A 24,422-nucleotide genomic window follows, 5' to 3' on the forward strand; every position below is an offset into this window, starting at 1 on the left:
TTAAGCCTAAATTTGCTTTGTTTTGAAAATTATCCATAATCTAACCTTATCTATATATGCTCTCCATTCCCTCCAAAGCATTACTAATTCTGATCAGAATAGTTGTCTTAGTGCCGCACACGTACACTCCAATTCTTCACTCTTGTGGCTGACATCCACTCTAATTCAAAGCCATACAAAACCTTAGCTCAGGGATACCCTCTCTAATCATCCTAACTGTGGTTCAACCTCCTTACATAGGATCTCATGCCATCTGTTCTGTTCATGGTTTTGCAATTTTATATGTTTGTATAATTATTTGATTCATTTCCATCACACTCCCTCCCGCAACTGCCATAGACTTTAGGTTCCACGCTTCTAATTTTGTTCTCTCCTATTTCCTAGCACAGCCCCTAACACATAGTAGGCATTGGTTAAGTATCTGAGTAAATGGTGAATGAAGGAAAAGGACCTACCTCTTTTTAGTTTTGAACTATCTTGTCTATATCACACAACTAAGCACCTATTTCATTATTCATTATTGTTTTATGCGCATTCAATTTTGTCTGCCCAACCACCACTGTAAGCTCTTCTATAGTTCCCACAGTCTCAGCGCAGGGGACACAATGACCTCAAAAAATACTGATAGCCACTGATAGAGAATAGAAGAGTATCTCTCTATAATAGAAAACTTCATTATTGCTCAGGTTCCCAGTTTCCTGACTAATGTCAATTACCCATGTTAATGTAGCACTCTTATGCTATATATAGATGATTATGCTACAGACTGCTTTCTGCTAACTAAAATCCACAGTCTCTTCTGCTTCCTAAGCATATAGCCAATTATATTTCCTAGCCTCCCTTGTTAAGGTGAGGCCATGCAACTCAGTTTTATTTTAGCTAGTGAAGTGAATGGATGCATATTTCCAGGTCTGGCCCATAAAAGACTCCCACGTGTGCTTTTCCATGTCTTTTCTCTTCCAGCTGGCTAGAATGGAGACAATCTTCAGAGGACTAAGAACATCATTCAGTTTGTTGTAATTTCAAGCCTATTATAAGTATTAGTAAGATTAACATAAACCTGTCACATCACTTTTTATAATGTATTTCAGGGAATCAAATCCACACGGTGATTTGATACTCACCAGTATCTATTACATTTTTTTAATACAAATAAACCATTCTTTAGCAGTCAGAAATTTACATTATTCCCTTTACTCTATGAACTTGTATTTAATTCCATAAACTCTAAAAATTTTATTCCCATGTAACATTTTTATGTATGAAATTCTTTTATAATCCTCTGAAACAAAAAGATGTATATAAATTGAAAATTTAAAAACATTATTTCCCATTAATGTAAAGCTCTAAGTATTATATAATTTTGTCTGGATTGAGTTAATTACTGTATAGACTTAATCAAAGCAAAATAAATATATTACAAATTGTGATTATTACAAATAAAAAGGATTTTATTAGAATGCATCTTTTTTTTTTTTAAAGATTTTATTTATTTATTTGAGAGAAAGAATGAGAGAGAGAGAGAGCACATGAGAGAGGGGAGGGTCGGAGGGAGAAGCAGACTCCCTGCTGAGCAGGGAGCCCGATGCGGGACTCGATCCCGGGATTCCAGGATCATGACCTGAGCCAAAGGCAGTCGCTCAACCAACTGAGCCACCCAGGCGCTCCTAGAATGCATCTCTTAATCAGATGGATGATGGTACTCTTTTTTTAAGATTATTTCCCATACTCACAGCTGAACATTACATATTGCAAGAGTGAGAGTTCAGTACCAATTCTATTCCTATTTTTCTAATAAATACTAAAAACATTATTTGCACAAATAAGTATACATGAACAGATGAATATTTATTGTAATATACATTAAGATTCTGAACAACTCCTGAGTTTTATACCCAAACTTAAATTTATTCTACCATCAAAAATTATTTTTAATGATCTGAAAACTCACTTAGGTCCTCCTCTAATTTAGTGGAGAGAAAAAAACCTGGAACCTATCTGAACTACAAGCAAAAAGTTTTAATAATCTGCAGTCATTTGTTTCTCAATTTCTAGGACATACGTCAAAAATGTTTTTTTACCAAACCTGTCAAATGATAGGTGCCCTGTTTACCTAGATACATTAAAAAACAATTAGGAAAAACTTTTCTTAACTTCCTACAATGATAACAATGTTTTTATCCTAACAGATTTGGGTTACATAGATACATGCATTTTTATCTAAACTCATCTAATGGTACCTTTTAAGAGCTGCATATTTCAGTATACATAAAGTTCACCTAAATGAAAAACCTCTAAACAAATAGCAAATTCTAGTCAGTGGTATGCTTAATGGAATATTTGGGGAGAAGTATACTGGACATGTACAACTTACTCTGAAATAAATTTTAAAAATAAGGTGATTAATGGATACAGGGACAGATAGATAAATGACAAAGCAACTACAGTAAACTGTTGAATCTAGAATTTAATTATAAAAGCTTCACAGAATTCTTCCAACCTAGAAGAGCCAGAAGTAGGAAGAATTCAAGAAGTTATACTGGTCATAGGAATCAGAGAAGAAACTTTACCTTTTTTTTTTAAGCTTTTCTTAAACCATCCATACATAGCTTATGCTCTGAAATTCCTCACATGGCAGCCTGCATTCTAAATGGCTAGGTGATGGTTCAAGTACTTACCACAGGCAGGGCAAAGAGGACAATTTGTTTACCAAATAAAAGTCAAAAAGGAAAAGCACTCCTCTGGGTTGGAGAGCAAAACTGACAAGAAGTTTCTGTAAAGTATATTCAAAGATATCAAAGATAATTTACATAAACTCTCAAAAGTAGAGAGTAAGATATTTTGAAGATGGATTCACATTCATCATAAAGACACTAAGGGAAAAAAGGGTAACCATTAACATTACATAAAGTATGATGAGGCCTTACCTTTTAGGAATATTTATTTACTCTAAGACCAAACTAGTGGGAAAGAAAGGGTTTCGAAGTTTCTAACCTCTCTTTTCTTTGATCCAATTTCTTTTTTTTAAGATTTTATTTATTATTTGACAGGGAGAGAATAAGACAGCACAAGTAGGGGGAGCAGCAGAGGGTGAGGAAGTAGCAGGCTCCCCTGAGGAGCAGGGGGCCCGATGTGGGACTCCATCCCAGGACCCTGGGATCATGACCTGAGCCAAAGGCAGACGCTTGACGACTGAGCCACCCAGGGGCCCCTCTTTGATCCAATTTTCTAGAACACAAGGTCTGGAAACCTTTACCTTTCTTGAGCTTCATTTATCCAAAAGTTCACTATCCTGAAATCTTTCTGATCAGATTTGAAATGAATCAACAGTTCAGCTTCACTCTGTGTTCTAAGTCACCTACTTTTAATAGAATATGGTTTCCCCACCCTAGATGTATAAGTTTAAAAATCCAAAAAAAATTTTTAAATGGTCCAGCCAGCCATTCCAGCAATAAAATGAGAGGAAGACTAAGAGATGACCTAGATGTTGCAACCATCAGATAACTATTTAAAATAACTATGATTAATATATCAGCCGACTCAGTAGGAAAGTAAGACAACATGCAATGAACCATGGGGGAAATGCAGCAGAGAGATGGAAACTGGAAGAAAGAGTCAATGGAAATGCTAGAAATTTAAAAAATACAACTATCAGTGATGAAGAAGTCCTTCAATGGGCCTAGTCAGTAAACTCCACACAAAATGAGGAAGGAATCAATGCATTTGAAGACATGTCAATAGAAATTACCCAAACCCAAACCCAAACAAAACAAAGTGGGAAAGGAAAAATAGAAGAGAGTATCTACAGCTATGGATCTGTATCAGTCTAACGTTTTTAAAAACAGAGCTCTAGAATGAGAAGAGAGAACGTAAGGCAGAAATATTTGAAGAGATAATAGTCAAAAGTTTAAAAAAAAAATAAAAGACAATAAATTATATCCAAGATAGTTTAAAATCAAGATAAATATATATTTAAAAAAGAAAACAATAATAACACAGCACACAGCTGGATACATTAACAGTCAAACCACAGAAATCCAAATATAAAGAGGAAATCTTGAAAGCAGGCAGGGGTAGAAAAGACACATTACATATACAGAGGAAGAAAAGACAAAAATTACAGCATTACTTCTTGCCAAAACTATGCAATCTAGAAGTCAATGGGGTGACTTTTTTAAAGCACTGGGGGGAAAACTGTCAACCTAGAATTTTTTACCCAGTGAAAATATCTTTCAAAAGTTAACAGCAAAGTAAGACTTTTTCATGCAATACAAAAGCTGAGAAAATCTCATCAGCAGAATTTTCCTTAAAAAAATTTCTAATTTTCCTAGAAAATTAAATTTTCCTAAAGAAAGTTTTTTTTTTAAGATTTTTACTTATTTATTTGAGAGGGAGAGAGAATACAAGTGGGGGAAGAGCAGAGGGAGAGGAACAAGCAGACTCCCACTGAGTGCGGAGCCTGATGTGGGGTCTGATGTCAAGACCCAAGTTGAAACCAAGAGTTGGATGCTCAACCGACTGAGCCACCCAGGCACCCTTCCTAAAGAAAGTTCTTTAGGGAGGAGTTTTATACCAAACTAAGATTGGGGCCTACAGAAAGAAAGCAAGCGTGTAAGATATAGTTAAAATGAAAATAAATAAAGGACTTACTTTTCTTATTTTTAGTTATTTTAAAAGGTAATTTTGTGTAAAGCAAAAACAAAAAATGTATTATGGAGTTCATAACATGTAAAAGTAAAATGTTTAACAGTGACAGCATAAAGGATAGGAGAAAAGAACTGGAAGTACTCAACTATAAGGTTCTTACCCTACATGAAGTGACATAAATATAAAGGTAGACTACAATAAGTCAAAAATGTATTATTTGACTCTAAAGCAACCAATAAATTTTTTAAAAGTTTAAACTACAATAAGCCAATAGTGGAGATAAAAATAGAATCACAAAAATAATTCTATTCACCCAAAAGAAGGCATAAGAAGAGTTATATAAAAAAAAGAGATGAGACAAAGAGAAAATAACTAGTAAGATGCAAGATTTAAATCCAAACATATGAACAATTACATTAAACATCAATGGTCTAGAAATACTGATTTTTTATATTGACTATGTATCTATCATCTTGCTAAATTTATATATTAATTCTAATAGTTCAATAGCAGATTCTTACATTTTACATGTATGTAATAACATAATATGTAATTTGTGACATTTTTTTACTTTCTTTTGAAACCCTATGCCATCTGTTTCTTTTTCTTGCAATACCACATTAATGCAGGCCTGCAGTAGAACTGAACAAGTGTGGGAAGTGGATATGCTTGTTCAACACTGCAAGATAACATGAAGTTTGATGCATTTTCTGCCTTTTCAAATTATTAAAATATCTTTCTATTTTTATTGTTTGAAGTATTTTTAACCAAAATGGAGGCTGGCTACCATCAGGATTTTTCTGCATGTATTGAGATGTACTGTATATATTTGTAAAATTATTCGTTTTCCTATTAATGTTGTGAATTCGACAGATAGATTTCTGAATGTTAAATCACACTGCATTTCTGAAATAAATCCAAATATGCCATGGAAAAAAAAAACAGTACTTAAAGGTAAGAATAAGATTACAGGACAAAAGACATTAAGTGTCAGAAAGTAGAGAAAAGCATTGCTAAAATCTAAAGCAAGAAGAAAGTAAACAATGTAGAACATTTTCATTGGTTTAGCGCTTATTTACATATCTAATAAGTACTTTAGAGAACTGAGGATTACTTTAGAAAATAAATATAATGGAAGAAATATGTCCTATAATAACAGACAACTATAGTATCAAGTAAATGGAGAAAATATGCCTGACTTCCAAAACAAACCTGAACACATTAGTTTCAAAGATGAAGAAAGTGAGAAGGGTCTGAAGAATGTAATGAGAAGAAGCAAGGAAGACTCAGTCCCATCCCCTCCACTGCAGGCTCAGTGGCCTAAAGGACTAAAGGAGAAAAAAATGGCCATCATTTAAGAGGTCTGCTGGGGCAGTATCCTAGGGGGAGAGTTGGGTATCTGTTAGAACAAGAAAATAAAAGGAACACTCAGTAAAGAGACTGAGGAATTAGGGTATTATTTTGATTATGAACCCCAGGGAGGGAGTTCAAGAGTAGGGGATACGTGAGAACAGGGATAGAACATGCTGACAGCCTTAAGGAGATGAGATGTGAGAGAGAAAAGGTGTGACAGCAATCCGGGCCTTTGGATGTTACCCAATATAAACAGGGATAAATAATGAGAGAATTCCTGGTTATTCAAGGCAGATGGTGGTCAGATTGTGAGCGCTGGCAGGTAGGAAAAGGTGGGTATTTGGAGTTCCTTTTGACCACTTTTGATCAATGGGGCAAATCCTTATTTTTCAGTCTTTTTCTTAACTGACTTTCCTAACATTTGAGATTATAGCCCAATATCATTCTTGAAGTCATCTCCCCTTCCGGTTTTTTTTAGTTTCTCCTACTACCTCTCTTACCATTCCTTCTTTCCACTGACTCCTTCTCTTCTACTAACTCTTAATATTTCTGTGGTTCGGTCCTGCTTTCTTCTCTCTACAGACAACCTCACGCTCCCTTGATTTCATCCACACGCGTAGTTTTAGTCACTGCCTATATTCAGCTTCCTAATGGACATCTTCCTTTAGCTATTCAGCGGGTACTTCAATGACCAACATCTCCAAGAATTAAACAGCATCTTTTTGCCCAAATCAGCTATTCTCCCTATATCCCCTCTCTAGTATAAAACAATAATGTGATTTTTTTCTACTATCTCAAATTTGGTTGAAGTGAGAACTACAAATAATAAACCCCCACACTCTAAAAAGTAAGACAAGACATCCATGGCAGACTACTATCATCTACCTCCTGCCTATTGAAAATAAAACAAAACAGATTAGAAATAGAAGTGAATTCATAAAGACAGAATGCTAAGGCTTTATACCTCAGTAAGAACAAAGGCAGGGGCTCTCCAAGAAAATCTCTGGGATAGACTGGGTGACAACTCTAAGAAGGGAAAACAGACATCTTAATTTTTGGTTGGCAACATACTGTGATAAAGAAACTGTGTGTGTGTGTGTGTGTGTGTGTGTGTGTGTGTGATAAACTCTCAAGTCTATCTTGGTCTAGCCACACCAGAAATGAATGCAATGAGAGAGTTCCTGGGAGAACCTGACACATACCTCCAGGAGTTTAGGACATATGTGAACACAGAAACTGGTCCCAGCCTGCAGAAGGGCTACAGCATCTTGATGGGCCAAAGACACGTACCTCTGCTGTAAGGGTGCTCTGCATTAAAAGGCTGTAGACTACAGGAGTCAAGCGACAGCCAGGAGAAAACTGCCAAAGATAGCCTGAGTGTGTATCACACTCTTGACAGAGAACTGGGCAATGGGGACATATCCACAGGAGTCTCCAAAAACTTTCCTAAACGCACATGTGTAGAAGTCCACACTTGGACACCTGCCACACTGGCCACTAGATTACAACAGTCTCAGTCATATAAAACTTTGTCCGTTCTCTTCTAATCTTCCTTCCAGTCAGCAGCCAAAAGCAGAAGTGGGGGAGGTAGAAGAGGGGAAGAAACACTCCTCTTCTCCACTACATGGTCCCTGAGCCATGATTAGGTCTGAGTTGAAGAGAGAAGCTTTCAACTAGATTCAAAGTTTTGACTAGATTTTTCATACCTGTGAATTTAATCACCAAAGTAAGGCTTGTTCTTACAGTTAAAAATAACCTCTTGTCAAGAGGTAGGGGAGGAAGATCCAAGATCTCATGGCTAAAGTCAAGGATGAGAGAAAAACAAGCTAGTTCCTCTTTGTACGCCATCAGGTATCGCCCATATACCAGTCATACTAGTCCATAGTGCCACCACCTACTCTGTTATTCAAGTCAGGAATCTAGGAGTCACCCTAGAGCCTTCCCCTCCCTAGGACCCTGACATCCAATCTTATGTCTTAAAGTTTTTTTAACACATCTCTTCTTCTCAAGCCTCTTAGCTACTAGTCTAGCTCAAACATAAAGTACTATAATAATCTAACTTAGTGATTTCCCACCCTGGCCCACACTTAAGAATTTTAAAATATTAAAATGCCTAGGCTCCAGTCTTAGAGACCTTCACTTAAACAGAGTCAGGGTAGGACCCAGCCATTAGTGTTTTCAGGGGGTCCCAGGGTGCTTCAAAAGTTCAGCCAAGGTTGAGAATCACTAACCTAACTGGTCTCTCTCAGAATTCAGACTTACTTTCTTCCAAACTATCTTTCATAAAGCCACAAGAATCATCTTTTTAAAAATGCATATCTGATATTTTCCTAGAGTAGTGGTTTTCAATCTAGGGTACCCATTAAAATCACTTAGAGAGCTTTTAAAAATCCTGATACCAGGCCAAACTCCAGATCAATTAAAACAGTCTCTGGGGATAGGAACCAGGCACTCCCCAGGTGATCCCAATGTGCAGACAAGGACACCATTCCCCTAGAAGCAATGGAAAGCCACAGAAAGTCTTCAAGAACAATACAGGGCAAACTTCCCTGAAGATAATAAAACCTTCCATCTAACCTCAGCACCCTTAGCTCTACACTACCAAAGCAATGTAGTTCCCTCAAAGGGCCGCACACTTTTCCACTTTTGTGTAAAGTATTACTTCAATCCAGAAAGCCTCCTCTGCTCACCCACAGCTAAGACCCAAACACCTTTAAAGTTAAGACCTTTCAAGAATAGCCTTTGTATAAAATTTCCCTGACACACAGCAGAGCTCATCAACCCACTTGTGACCATCATGATTCTGTAGGGCAATTTTTAATGTTTAAGTCTAACTTCCCTGTTGAAATGAAAAACTTGTCTTATTCATGCTTTTATCCCCAGTGCCTATCACTATGCATAGCACATAGTTAGCACTCAAATATCTACTGAATTCATTTCATTTAATAATTAATTTCTATTATTATGCAGTAGAATCCCATTTTAATGAACTATAAGAGACATTATATTTATACATTATATTCAAGTCTCACTAAGACATAAACCACCAGCTATACTTTTTTAAAAATGTAAAACAAATGTTTAATGTTTGTTCTATTTATGAATAATAATAGTAAGTTAAGGGAGAAGGCAGTACAAAGGGTAGTAAGTTTCCAGAATCACAAAGGCAGTATCTTACAGAATAATGATGCTTGGCTTTCCACCTGAATATGTCCTTTAAAACATACCTTTTCAAAATGTTATGCTGGTATAATGACTCGGTATGTTTTAGGAAAGTGAGCGAAGACTACTTACTTGACCTAAGAGTAAAATTATAGCTACCTTAAAATGAAAACAAATTATGAAAAGCTTTTGAATGCTCTGAATGAACTGTACTTAAGTCTAAAAACTGAGAATCTGATTACCAGCATTTGATGGCAATTTCTAGTACCCTGGGTACTCTGTTTCCCAGCAAAAGCTCAGATCTCCATGAAACCCAGGACAGTTTAAGCAGAAAACAGAGTATTTTATCAAAATAACAATAATAAAGTTACATTTAACATTTTATATTCATATAGTCACTACATATGTGACTTTCCAAAGACAGTAATTTTGCACAAATATTAACTGAAGATCTAAACACATCATGTACCTCATTCAAAAGATTTTTGTTGTACCCATCTTCATATGGGCCATGGAAATTATCTTAGCATGCAAAATGATTACTAGGTTACTATGTGTTTAGAGTAAGGCTTTTTTTCTGCCATATATCCTTGATTACTAAATTAATCTAGTATTCGATGAATGCCTATTACTTGCTTGGGAATATATTAAAACTGAAGTATCTAAAGTGACTAGTAAGAACATAAAGGCATTAACCACAACACTTGGCATTTGTGGCTAATTTTTTTTTTTTTACCTTATTTGGCGATTTCAAAGGTGAGATGGCTATTTTATTTGGTGTCTGTGTTGTAGAATTTAAAGTTGATCCAATAACACCACTTTCAGATATTGTTATGGTCTTTGATGGAGTCCCAGGAGTAGACTGTGAAAGAACCCTACCTGCAAATGAGAGGCAGCACATCAGTTTGACTTTTTTCAATAATAATATAAAAATGTATGTGTTGATGATCTACACCCACAAGGACTGTAGTATATATGTTCACTACTTCATATGTATCTACATATGAACTCAAACACTCAAGTGAGTCCCTAATGACCTAAGTTGAAACTAGTCAGAAGGAAACAAAACAATGCTTCTTAGTAATACTTTGTATCTTAATACTGCTTTATGTAAAGTCCATGAAAACACGTCTGCTCACATTCTCATCAATCCTGTTAGGCTCTATCTATCATAATCAGAAAATAGGCTCAGGACAACTATGCAACATGCCCTGCATAACGCAGCTCCTGGAAGTCAGGCCTTGAATCCAAGTCTCAAAACTTTTCTCTGTACTATACTACAGCTGTCTTACTCTGAACTTAACCCATTCAGGACACAATTTAAAGCCACGTCTATAAAAGTTATCAGACTAACCTGAACACTGGTTTAATACTACCTGATTTTAGACTGCCAAAAGAAAAGAAAAAAATTCCAACAGGAATGCAGGAATACTGTGTTCCCTTCTGGACAATACCCATCAGGAAAAACACAGAAAAACTGCACGGTGTCTGGATGGCTTAGGATATTGGGAATCATATCACAATGAGTTGAAATATTAGGAATTTTTATCCTATGCAAAAGAGGCGTACAAAGACATGACAACACATCTCCAAATTCTTGAACGACTGTATGACAGTCGTTCACCAAGTATTCTGGTTCTCTGCCATTCTGGGCACGTGGTAGAACTGCACTTCTGACCGCTCCCCACGCCCTGTGATTTGGTTAGGGCCACCTGACAAGTTCTAGCTGACAAATTCTGAGTAGAGGTGATGTGTGTCGTTCTGGGCCAGAACACTTACTGCCTGTGCAAGACCTCCCCAAGCTCTCTCTCCCTCTGCCACATCTGAGAGGACCGATGATCCCTCTCTCAGCCCAGGTCCTTGAAAAACCAGGATCACAGCCCTCTTTCTAATCCACAGTGGACATGCAGATAATCTCATCAAGTGTGAACTAAGAGTACAATCTGTTAAACTTCTGTGACTTAGAGATTGTTTGTTACGGCAGGAAAGCCAAGATTACCCTGACTGATCCAGGCTGTCAAGTGGAAGGATTAGAGCCACTCTCAGCACATCAGATGCACAGCACTAGCACACAGAAACACAAGTTTCAGCTCAGCACTAGGAAAGAACTTCTAACAAAAATTTCCAACTGAAATGACCGTTTCCCACAAGTGAGTTTTCAGTCACTGAAGGTGTTCCAAGCAGATGCTGTATAATCAAATGCACTGGCTAAAAAGGGACTTCAAGCACCCAAGAAAGAGAAAAGGTGGATAACTAAATTATCTCTAAAAATCCCCTCTTCAATGCTGTGATTTAATTCATAGATCTATCTAGAGATGAAAGAGAGAGGGAGAGGGGGGAAAGCAAGAGAAAAAGAGAAAAAAGAAAGGACTTTCTCTTTAGACGAAAATAGAGAACTAGCACTAAAGAGCTCCTGGATTGTTTTTTCTGATAACAGTGCCACAGCATACACAGTTTCTTTTTAAAATCAGGTTTATCTCACATTTATGAATTTTAAAAATATTTTAAATACAATTTTTTCAATTTCTTTGTAGTACATGGTTACATTTAATTTCATTGATAAGTCATTAATGAATTTCAGTTGAGAGCTGTCTTCTTTAACCTGAATTACATCATAACTAAGTAAGTCAATTCTACATAAACTAAATGAATCTACATCAGATATTTTTAGGCCACCCTGAAGTGTTGAACCTGCCTGAAGTAAAATGTTTGCCTGTTCTAGTTTCTAAAACTAATACCTGTGGGATAAACCTGAAGCCCCAACAACCATTATGTTAAGAAAATAACCAATAAAGACACAGTTCCGTAAAATGCTCATCATTTATGGTTATTACTATAATTTCTTATTTGTTTGGCATTACACAGATTCAGAAAAAAGTTTCTGAACAAGTTAATACAGAAAATCCTCAATTCCTGAAAATAATTGATCCAGAAAAAGGCCACGTAAAAATGAATTCATTTAAAACAGGGACAAAAATTTTATTTCAAATAACAAAGAAAACTAAGAGTAAAATTTTCACTTTTGGGGGGCTTCTAAGACAAAATATATATATTTTGGGGGGCTTATATAACAAAAATCCAATTTATAATTAAAACTACACTAACTCTTAGGATGAACTGTTAAGTCTGGGGGAAAGAGGATTCTTCTGAAAATTGTATGTCAGCACAATGACATTCTGTTTGATGGGCATAACATGATCACATTGAAGGTCATCTCTGCCAAAATATTTCAGGATTTCATCAATTTTCCCAAGAATCCTCTATACCTCTTTAAAATTCAAGTTATTCTTTTTTAGGGGCTTGCTTATTTCTCATCCAGATAGCATCTCTCCAGATTATCTAATCTCCAAACCCCTCTTTATCCTTAGCTGTGCAGACAGATTCAAGCAAGTATGCAAGTTATACAATTTCCCCTTGAAGTCAATTTGCAAGGTATTTACACTCTATCATTGGTTGTTCTCCAAGAATCAAGAAACGTACTCCAAAAGACGGGGGCTGGGGGGCAGGCAGGGAGCTCGCCTATCTAAGGGAGGACTAATTCTGTAAGAGATTAATTTATCAGTGAATATTTTCACACTGACGAAGCTTGCTCTACTGTAGCAACCTTGTACTTCAGGAGCTCTGAGAACGAGGACCTCTGTATCTCATTTAACCATCTCCAAAGCCCTCTGAAGTGTCAGCTATCAACATTTTATAGAAATAAGATGAACTGATAATTATTTACCCAAGATCACAGACAAAATCAATAGAAGAGCCATGACTAAAACCCAAGCTTCCCAATAGCTCCACACACCACACCGCTTCCATGACATACACATTCATTCAAAAATACACATTCACTGAGCCACATCTATGTGCCAGAAACTGTGCCAAGTCCGGAAAGATAAACAAGATAAAAGAGCTACATACATACATACACACAATGGAGTATTATTCAGCCTAAAAAAGGAATTCTTACATGCTACCACATAGATGAACTATGAGGACATTATGCTGAATAAAATAAGCCAATTACAAAAGAACATATACTGTACGATTCCACTTATTTGAGATATGTAATCAAACTGACAGAGACAAAAAGTCTCTGTTAGGAGTTTGCGGGGAGGGAGGAATGAGGAGTTATTATTTAATAAGTATAGAGATTCTCTTTTGCAAGATGAGAAAAGTTCTGGAGATAGATGGTGGTGATGGTGGTACAAAAGCGTGAATATACTTAATGCCACCGAACAGTCCACTTGAAAATGATTAAAACGTTATACCACAATTTATGCATGTATATCTTATCACAATTTTTAAAATATAAATTTTTAAAAATTAGAACAAAGCAAAAAAATTACCACTAAGAAAAATTACAAATATAGTAGGGGAGACAGACAAGAAAACCAAGTATTATAATACAGTGTGACTAATGGAAATAGTAAAAACCAGTATGAAATTTAAAGAAGTCTAGTTAAAGTTAGAATTTAGTACATGTAATTAAGTTTTATGGGAGTACATAAGAGACGATCAGGGGAAGAGTATAGCAAAGAAAGGCATTTTAAGTAAAAGGAACAATGCCAAGATCCTAAGTCCTAAGAGAACGTAGTTCATTTGGTAATCTCTTAAAATAAGTTAAATCAGTAAATATGGAACTGATAAGAGGTGAAAATGAAAAAAGGATGTATTCAATCAGAAATGCCTTTAATGTTAAGAAAGCACTTGCATTTGAATTCAAATCTGACAGACTGAAGCGAAGAAATAGATAAATGGATACAGCCAAGAAAATCTTAAGCAAGGGTGTGTCAAGATCAGATTTGCATTTTAGAAAAATCCCTTATATATAAACATAAATTTATCTTGACTGTAAGACAGAAAAAGATATCCATCTTCAATGAGAAGACCAAAAGTCATTTAAAAACAATCTAAATGTACTTTGAGAAATCAATAGCTGCAATATAAAGATGATAGAACCTCCCTGTGATAAAGAGAATTCAAGAGGAAAGCTACCTCAGTGGTTTAAAATTTGGCTCATATGAATTTAAAAGGCTATATAATGAACCAGTTGACAGTAGAAATTCTCTCTCCAACTGAACTTATGCCAACAACTCTAATAAAATTTAACAGAAGTCTATCTATGCCTTTTGGTAGAACCAATAAGTCTGCCTATAATTAAAAGGTGAAGCTATGATTAGTGTGCACACACATTATATAAATGACCCAAACACCCAGCAATGACATCATTACAGTCAAATATAAAAAAGGTGAAATCTTAGCATTGACCAAATATTCATTCAGAGACTTCTGCAAACACCACAATTGTTTAGCATATAATTTTCCCACATAATTAAACAATTTAAGGAACTCTCTCAAACTCAAAACTAGTAAACAAAACAAAACAAAACAAAACACTGCACTGGGTCATTCCTCTTGGTTAATCCTCTCGACCAAAACCTCCCAGAGGACTGGTGGGGGTCCCTTTTTCATCAATATATCCAAAACCTTCCTTACTTTCAGCCAACTGAAGCCCACTTCCTGAACCAGCTCCAAATTCAAACCTGTTCCAGTCTTTCTTCTGGGGCCATACCTGCCTCCCATAAGAGCCCTCAAGACAGCCTCCTATAACATCACAAATCTCTGCTGAGGGCCAAAAGAGAAAATTCATTCACCCAACACTACCCTCAAATTACAATCTTTCCATGCCTCCTCTCACTTGCTAAAATGAGAAGCCTCCCTATATACAATTCAAAGCCTCAGGAAAATGACAGATCACTGCCATTGACTTCAGAGTTGTCTATTGTTACACTCTCTGTAAACTGATCAAAAACAGTAGTAGGTGGTTTTAGTATATATCCCCACCTACCCCACCCTCCCCCACGGTTAATGTTTGAAGTACCCTCATCAAAAGAATACACTTTCTAGCAATGGGTAATTAGCATTTGAAAGTCTCTAGTCAAGTCTGCCATCCAGAGGTACCTCCATAAGCCCTGAACACAATGGAAATTAGAAATGAGCCCCTAACTGGTGAAAAGAGTCATGTTAGTATAGCTCTGAATTAAAGACCAGTTACCATGGCTGTGTGTCTCTCTAGAAGTACTGACTGAGCAGGCTGCCAGGCAAAAAGTAAGAAGAGAGCTGGATGTAAGCCATTATAGAAGGAGAAAGGGAAAAGAATAGTATCACTGGTGTTTGTTCAGAAATCATAATTATGGGTCATGGACTCCATGTTGACTAAGGAAGAATCTGAGGACAGGAAGTGGGTGATTATTAATGAGAAAACAGAAGGGTTAATGGACTAGAGATCTCAAAGTCAAAGAACTGCTAGATTGAGAATACAATGCAGATAAACTATGAAGAAAATAAAATACTTGAAGTCAAGATCTGAGGTGTTACAGTTACTGGTGATGACAAATTTTAAAGTATATAATGAAAGAGAATTGGGCCACACTGAGGAACTTGCTGGTAAATATAGCTAAAATTCTGTTGTCACTTAAGTAATTACTATCACTGGACAATTTTCTGTCCATAGAAAACTGCATATAAAGCATATTAACACACTGAAACCAAAAATTCAAACAGAAACCATGAAATACTACACTCTCGTGGGTATTAATTTAAACCTATTAAACTTAACTACATGTGCTCTAGAGACAAACTGCCTGGGTTCAAATCCCAGTTCGACCACTTACGAGCTGAGGGCCTCCATTTCCACACTGGCAAAATGGGGCTGTTATTAATACCTACCTCACAGGACTGCCCAAGGACTATTTAAGTCACTATGTAAAGAGCTAAGAATAGTGCGAGGCACATGTTAGCTAGTATTGTTGGTGCTTAAGACTTTGCTACCTTCATGGTAAAAAAAAGCTATGAAGACTAAAATAATGGACTAATTTTGAGATAAGATATTTTGCTCAAAGCACACATTTAATAAGTGTCACATTTCTTATTAACTAGTTTGGTTTGTGATAATAACCCTACTTGTTGCACTAAAACATTTCAAGATGGCAGAAAAGCCCTTTTTAAATCTATAAGGAAGGTAAATATAGAGCTTAATAAACTATAAAGAAATATAACCTGCAATGACTGGTGGTGATACTTGAGTTGTCTGTCCTGTAACTGCTTTACTATTAATTGGTTTTGCAAAGATCAGCTTCGTGATTACTGGACCAGAGGTTGGTGTTCGAGGCTTCTTAGCAATCTGAAATATATAAATAACTATGAAGATGATCTGTTTCCGTAAAACACCTTCAAAATTAAACAGAAGATTGATATACAGAAGTACATGTGAAACCAGCTCATTTAACAGAATATATCTAAGTATTCATGTTAAAAACACCTAAAATTCAGCCGTTCATCAAAATACTAATATGATCCCATCCTTAAGCCAATATATAGCAATACCTTTGCATTTTTATTGTAAATCCTTATTTTAGTCTGTAGGATAATACGCATATGATGAAAACCAAATGAGTATTTAGAAATGTTTAATAATAATGCTTATTTAATAATAAACAATACTAAAACACTATGACACAGCAATATTCTTCCTCAAAATAATAAATGATTCAATAACAGAAGAGTAGAGTCAGTTAAGAAAGCATAATGCAAATGATGAAGCCACCTGTAAATGCAGTTACATTGGCCCCTGGAAGCAAAACATAAATACACAATAAAGACAGGCTTATGATTAGATCTTCAGCTTTAGATATATATATATATCTAAAAATATATCTATATCTATACATATAGATCAGGGGGTAGGTATACAAAGAACCCAACAAGTTAATGCCCTAGGATACAAAGAAATAAGTTTGGCAAAACAAAGACTATTCTAAAGGCAAAGGTGCTAGAAATGTTATTTGCTAAAATACTGTTTACTAGGCTATCAATTCTTTGAAGGTAGGGTCTATATTCATCCCTGATCTTAAATTATATCTGTTGACCTGAACGAAAATTCTCCACAAGTCAAGGAGGGTAGAGTTATCAATGTTCTAATATGGAAATTATCAAGGTATGCAAAGATAGATTTTAATAGTTAAAAGCAGAAATTTAGCTATGATAGGGAAAACATTAAATATTAATTTTATTTTTTGTCAGATATGAAAATTGAGGTCCTAAAAGTGCTAATATTGGAAATAATGACTTAAAATGAATAAACATGACCAATTTGAATGACAGAAATATACCAGAAGCTGCAATGGATCACAGAACTACATAAATATCAGCTTTGTGCTCAAATTATAAATTAAACTAAATAACACATTACAACCTTACACTTAGAATATATTACTTTCTTACACTCAGAACATGTGACTGACAAAATATAAATGAAATACAAATCGCTTTAAAAAAAAAAAAAAGGAGATCCATTACTATACTAAAAAAAATACCCAGCTTGCAAAACTGATATACCCAAATAAATGTATGACTATACTTCAAAAAACTGATGCAATTTGGGAGACATAAAGGGAATATATTTCCCAACTGTGTTTACAGGTCTAAAATTCCAAAATGTCAGAATATATCATCTATTGACTTACTACCAATAATCACAAAAGGAAAAAGTATTGATGTTCTTAGAAACCCATGCCTTGTAATAAATATTCTTTTTTTTTTTTAATATTCTTAACTCTAAAGTAAAGATTAGGAGCTTAGAGTATTTCCCTATTTTTAACTGATTTTCATGATCATATGACTATATGAATACTTACCAATCAGGAAAAAAAATGTAAACAATACAATCAAAAGCATTGATTTTGATCAACTGATTGATTTGATAAATAATACATTAATTATTTAAATGAACAATTTCAATTTGCCCTTGTGGTTATGTTTCTTTAGTGGCACATTGCTAAAAATAATGATTTATAGTTCCTTCAAAGAACCATACTTTTTGCATCATTAAATTCTAAACTACTCTAGAACAAAATCACTTTATCAAGTAAAACAAAGCATAAAGTATTACTTTTAACAAATTTATGTAATCAGCAGATAAAGACAAAAATGAATCAAAAAAGGAATTTTACAAATAAGATAGCCAAATATATGCTCAAATAATACATGCAGGTAATTACTGGCACTGTATTGTATTGGTTCAGGAACTAATAAGGAGTTATGTTGTTCCAGACTGTTAGTTATTAATTACTCTTATATACTATACACAGGAAATATGGGAAAGTGTTTATATATCTGTAATTAAGTGTAACTATACATCTTTGTTACTGCCTCTGGCCTCAACTGTCACCTCTTTCCTTCATTTTTCAAGATGGGTCTCCTTCTTCCACCCTTACCTGGTGTCCATACCCTAACAGTTTCAATACGCTGATTAAATCTAAGACAACGCTGAGGATTGTCTAGGAAAAAAACCAGAGAATCATATACACTGTGTAATACTAAACCAAATATTCTGTTGCCTAAAGAGGAAACATAAATGTGTGGCTTATTTGTTTTTTTCTGTGCTTTAGAGCTTTGTAGGTTACTTTGGAGTTTGAAAGATTTAAGGTGCCTAAAAACTGGACAAGTGGAATGATATTCTAAATGGGGTTTCTTTTATTTTTGTTAGTTTTTTTTTTTTTAAATAAAAGTTCTTTTGGGGGTGGTGCCTGGGTAGCTCAGTCGGTTAAGTGTCTGCCTTCAGCTCAGGTCATAATCCCAGGGTCCTGGGATAGAGCCCCGTGTCAGGCTCTCTGCTCAGCAGGGAGTCTGCTTCTCCCTCTCCCCACTTGTGCTTTTTCTCTCTCTCTCTCAAATAAATAAATGATAGTCCTTTTTTCATAAATAGTCAGGTTTTATAAAAGTAACAATAATAAAAGAAGTTCTAAGAATTAGATCCCAGTCTTCGCTTTCATTGTCAGTAGTTAGGGGATTATAGTAGAAAACTTGTGGATACAAGTAAACTAGTCATTAAATAGCATGTATACATTGCTCTAGTAAATGAAAAAGAATGACATTCTGGTTTTCATTATTAATTTATTGTGAACGTGGTTATGATTCCCAAAGCCAGATAAACTATGGTAAACTAATAAAAACAAGTTTCAAAACTGATTTAAAAAACAAGCTGAGGACAAGATGCTTGATGGGGACAGTTTACCTCATTCAAGAGATTCTCACCAAAAGTAGTAAAAGGAAGTCAGAGATAAGTGAGAGATGATAATAAACAAGAAAGAGGGGCGCCTGGGTGGCTCCACTGGTTAAGCATCTGCCTTTGGCTCAGGTCATGATCCCAGGGTCCTGGGATGGAGCCCCATGTTGGGCTCCCTGCTCAGTGGGGAGTCTGCTTCTCCCTCTCCCCCTCCCCTTGCTCGTGCCCTCTCTCTCTCAAATAAATAACGTCTTTAAAAAAAATCAAGAAAGGAAAGAGCGCTGAATATTTAATAGTGGCAGGAGGGATATGGGCAAATTATAAGGTTTGAGAAATCAAACAAAGTGCTTAAATAAAAAGCCCATGAGGGACACCTGGTTGGGCCCAGTTGGAAAAGTGTGCAACTCTTGAGCTCGAGGTTGTGAGTTCAAGCCCCACGTTGGGTGTAGAGATCACTTAAAAACAAAAGCTTAAAAAAAAAAAAAGCCCATGAAAAATAATTTTCTAATTATTCTGCCAACATAATAACCAAAACATCATTATTTCTAACATCAGCTAAGCACAGGTAGTTCCCCACATCTTCCTATTTCCTTATGTACCTGCACCAGTTCTCTAAGTCATGCCTGCTCCTTTTTTTCTGAGGTGAAACTTTCAAGCAAGGAAGGTATTTGTGTTTCCTGATCTTAAGAGGATCATTTTATTTTAAGAGCAGTGATGACCTAAAAAGGCCTATGTGAGCATGAAAAACTGGGAACCATTTAATATATGTTCTATTAACCTTCTATCTTAGGATCCTATTCATACTAATAGGCACCATTCTGAAGGATCCTCAAAGTTTTGAGAACTACATTAAGTACTATCTTTTACTATGTATTTCATCATGATCAAATAGCCATCTTCCAGCTAAAGTCAAAAACTCAGAGAAGTAACCGATCCAAAGTTCCACAGGTGGTAGGGTATCATAGAAGTGACTCAAATCCAGTTGGTCCAATTCTAAAGCCAATATGTTACCTTCCATCACGTGACACTGCCTTTTCCACACTGCAAACATGAGTGATGGCAGTGGACAGGAAACTGCAAAGAGGTGGCACACGCGGGCTAGTATGTACTATTGCTGGCTCCAAGGATTTCTCAGAGCAGCAAGTTTTCCTAGACTTTGGCCATCTGTTAACTGAAAAAAATTATGTCTGAATGATTTTTTGACAGCCCAGCAGCAAGTCTGGTATCTTTATACCAGCAGAGCATACTTGCAATCAAACTACTACTAAGAATAAAGCATTTAAAAATGAGTAAAGAGCTATAAATACACTAAGTTGAAATTTAACAAAAATTAAGTTTGCTCTAAGTTCTCTAGCAAACATTTTCAAAGCATTAGACATATCAAATTTTACGAAAAAGAAACCACACAATTACTAAAAGCAACATTCAAAAGAATTCAGTAACAACTATGCATTTAATCACCCTACAAACACAACTATGAATCAATTTAATTTTTAACATGCATTTCAATTAATAAGCCCCCTTTTTTTTTTTTTACCTGTACTGTTTTTAACTGTTGGGTCTGTAACACAGAGGGCTGAGTTGTAGTATTAATCAGTTGACTTCCTGGGGTCAATGCTGAGACACCAATGACAGGTTTCACCTCTGGCCTCCCTCCAATGGTAACTACTTTAATTTGCTGCGGTGGCAATTTAGCATCTCCTGACTGGGCCTGAGTTGTAACTTTCTGAGCCTGGGGTAGTTGGCTATGGGGTAGTGCTAAAACAATTGGTGAACCAGACTTGCCCAAAGTTGTTAAAATTAACTTCTGTCCATCTGGTTTAAGGGTCTGATTGCCAAGTTTAAGATCTGATGTCTGTGATACTTTGTTTAAAATAATCTGATTGGCTGATATAGTCACAGGAGTCTGAGCACCAAGTTTTTGAAGGCCACTTGGAAAAGCTGGTTTCACTGTGGTATTAGAATCTGCTTTAGTAATTGTGGTATTCACTGCAACTTGGTTAGTGTGGTTACTGTACACTGTGATTGGTTCCGTGGAAATGGGCGTGGCTGTAGAGTCACCAGTAGAATTTATGTTGACAATTTCTTCCAGTTCTGTCTCCATAGGAATTGGGGATGAAACAATAACAGCCTCAATACTATCATCATCCACTAAAGTTATACCAGTGTCCATTATCTCCTCTGGAAGCAAACTATTCACCTCAGCTGGCACCACCTCCATGATCGTTCTCCTGCTAGAAAGTTGATCAGGCACTGCAATAAAAGTTGAAAATGAATAAATTACTAGTTTTCAAAACAGATTTAAGAATAAAATTATTCAAAAAAGTGCAAGTGACAAAATAATCATCTGTTGCTGATGTATAACTGAATGAAGGATATTCCTGATATCTATTTGGCCTAAACCACTTCAACATACTCTCAACCTTCAAGAATCTGAAATATAAGTCATTTGGGACACAAAACTAGAAGCAAATATTCTCATTCGCCATGTCTCAATCCAAAAGTATACTGCATTCAAGCAACAATAAGTCACATAATTACATGAAACTCCTTTCCAATGCCCACTCATAAAACTCTTCAGTCTTTGACATGTCTGATCATCTTATTTCTTGCCAGTTATTTTTTTTTCCTATTGTAGACTTGAAAACTGCCGATTCATATAAAGAAAGATTTAAATGTAAACAAATATTGGAAAATATCTTCAAATCTCCAGGGAGCTAGGTCCTAAGATGAGGGTAGTTTGCCATCTATAAAAATCCATTAAATATTCAAATTAATGTTAAAGGAGTTCTAGAGTAATCCATCTCAACAAGTACAGATTAAATGACTTATTTGGCTCAAGTTTGATCAATTAGCTTCAGACCAAAAAAACCCTTTATTTGGAAAGAAGATTCTCAAATCCTCCATAGCCACTTAAAATGTCAAAAAGGGAACCAGTCCCATTACAAAAAAAGTGGTGATAATAATAATAAAGCAGATTATGAACAAGTGAGAACTGTGATGATTTTAGTCAAAGGTTATGCAGAACTTCTAATGAAGGAGTCAGTACCATTATCTTCACATATTAAAGACAGTGCATCATGTTCATGACTGACTAAATAATAATGTTATTTGCCCATACAACATTAAAGATCCATAGAAACTTAATCAGCAATTCCTTTTCTTCCCTTTTTTTTAAATACAAAACAAAAATACCCATTCTGAGATTAAGAATAACAGACATGAGCACCAAATTACTATTATCACTGACAAATACTAATAGTGCCAAAATTAATCATTATTGAATGCTTGCTATATACCAATGATGGCATAATTAATCCTCACAATTCCGAGATAGTATCATTACCACTCCCACATTACAGATGAAGAAACTTAGCTTAAAAAACCTGCCAAGGTCACATAACTAGTAAATGATAGAGCCCAGACTCAAAATCAGGGTATGTTTTATAATACCAAAGTTCACAATTTTAATCACAAAATTACACTGCCTTAAATTTTTACCACTGGTATTTTTAAATGAAGAAAAAACAAGTCTACTCCTTTACAGTCAATCCCCTACCCTAAAAATCCCACCCCACACAACCACTGAGCTGCTCTATCACTATAGTTTTGACTTTTTGCCCATTCTACAACTTCACATAAATGGAATCATATATTATGTACTCAGGACATAAAGGAATCATAGAAATGAGCTTTTTCACTGAGCATGTTGAGATTTATCTTTATTCCTTCACTTACTAGGAGTTCTGTTCCTTTTTATTGCTGAGTAATATTCCATCATACAAATCTACCATGATTTGTTTATCCATTCACCTGTGAGTGGATATTTGGAAATTGTTTCCAGTTTGGGACTCTCATAAATAAACTGCTATGAACATTCAAGTTCAAGCTTGTTATGGATACATATTTTTGTATTTTTTGAATAAATACCAAGAAGTGGACTTGCTGGGTCATAAGGTAAATTTATTTTTAACTTTCCATGAAATTGCTGAACTATTTCCCAACATTGTATACACCCACAAGCAATGTGCAAGAGTTCCACCCGCACCACATCCTCGATAACAATTGGTACTGTCAGCCATTCTAATGGGTGTGAAGTGGTATCTCATTGTGGTTTTCACTTGCAATGCCCAAATGACTAACAATGCTGAGCATTTTTTCATATACGCAGTGTATTTGTGTATCTTCTTTTGAAAAGTGTCTGTTAAAATCTTTTCCCTTTTTAAAAAAACACTGGCTTTTTTGTCTTCTTACTGAGTTGGATAAGTTCTTTTTATACACTATAAAATCACCAGTCACAATAACTTGAAGCTCAAAGGAATTACTAGCGTTTTAAGACCCCAGAGTACTAGCACTTCTCTACATACAGGTCTTTCTGATCAGGAGAATCCCCTCTGACATTTATGGGAATTTAAAGTAGGCATGTAAAAACAACACCAATTATACCTTCAGCAATGGAAACAGTACACAACAACAAAGGGCCCAACCCACAATTGTCACATTAGCTTCCTTTCCCTACTGCAAACCTTGTCCAAGCCCCATCAGTCGCATCTAGCACACTCCATCCCCCACAGAACTGGCAGGGTGCCAGTGTCTAACACAACCACAGAAGTCTGACTCCTTGCTCTCCCTGAAGTTCCCCCAGCATATTTGGACATGTGGGTATGGCCTTTGGTTCCCCCTTAAGGAAAAGGAGATCTTTGCCCAATTTGTATTCATCTTTCTCCTTAAAGCACCTGAAGTCAAGGTGTAGGAGGAGGGAGAAGTCAGGTCCCAGAAGGAGATTAATGGTCTGGCAGTGCATTTACTTTCAGTTTCAAGTACTCACAGTTACAACTCAACTAAACTAACTTCTAATACATCCAAATTCTATATTCTCTGACGCCATTTCTGGTGTCCTATTTCTGACACCATTATCATTATCTCAGCTTTGGGGACTCCTTAACTCAGCAGCTACAGCCACAGTGCCTTTCAGATGGGGCTATGAAGTTGAATGTACAACAACCAAAGCACCATTTGGGCTCTCAGTTCAGCCCCTAAATATCCATTAAGAGGTAGAACACTGGAAGACTTATTCCCCCTGCCACCCTTGCCCACCACTTGAGTGACAGCATTCACTACCAGATGCCAGAGTCTTTTCATATCCCCTAACCTAACCCACACGGCTGTCATCTTCCTTTTTCAGAAAGTTATGTCTCTGTCA

General features: G+C 35.8%; 1 protein-coding gene across 8 annotated transcripts in view; it reads right to left on the bottom strand.

Moving 5' to 3' along the window:
• Positions 1 to 24,422, bottom strand: part of LIN54 (lin-54 DREAM MuvB core complex component) — a 63,696-nt gene that overhangs the window by 29,294 nt on the left and 9,980 nt on the right. For 3 of the 8 annotated variants that reach the window (XM_025887258.2, XM_025887257.2, XM_025887259.2), the window contains exons 2-4: positions 20,757 to 21,472; positions 16,213 to 16,336; positions 9,899 to 10,041 (exon numbers count right to left, since the gene is read on the bottom strand). In XM_025887258.2, the coding sequence (XP_025743043.1) occupies positions 9,899 to 10,041; positions 16,213 to 16,336; positions 20,757 to 21,440 (951 nt within the window). In that variant the 5' untranslated portion in view covers positions 21,441 to 21,472. The remainder of the gene's footprint in view (positions 1 to 9,898; positions 10,042 to 16,212; positions 16,337 to 20,756; positions 21,473 to 24,422) is intronic. The other 5 variants (XM_025887263.2, XM_025887261.2, XM_025887262.2 and 2 more) reach the window with 3 other exon arrangements.

The sequence above is a fragment of the Callorhinus ursinus genome, unplaced genomic scaffold, assembly GCF_003265705.2.
Source record: "Callorhinus ursinus isolate GAN/ISIS: 27379988/994484 unplaced genomic scaffold, GSC_fseal_2.0 scaffold4, whole genome shotgun sequence".
NCBI lineage: Eukaryota > Metazoa > Chordata > Mammalia > Carnivora > Otariidae > Callorhinus > Callorhinus ursinus.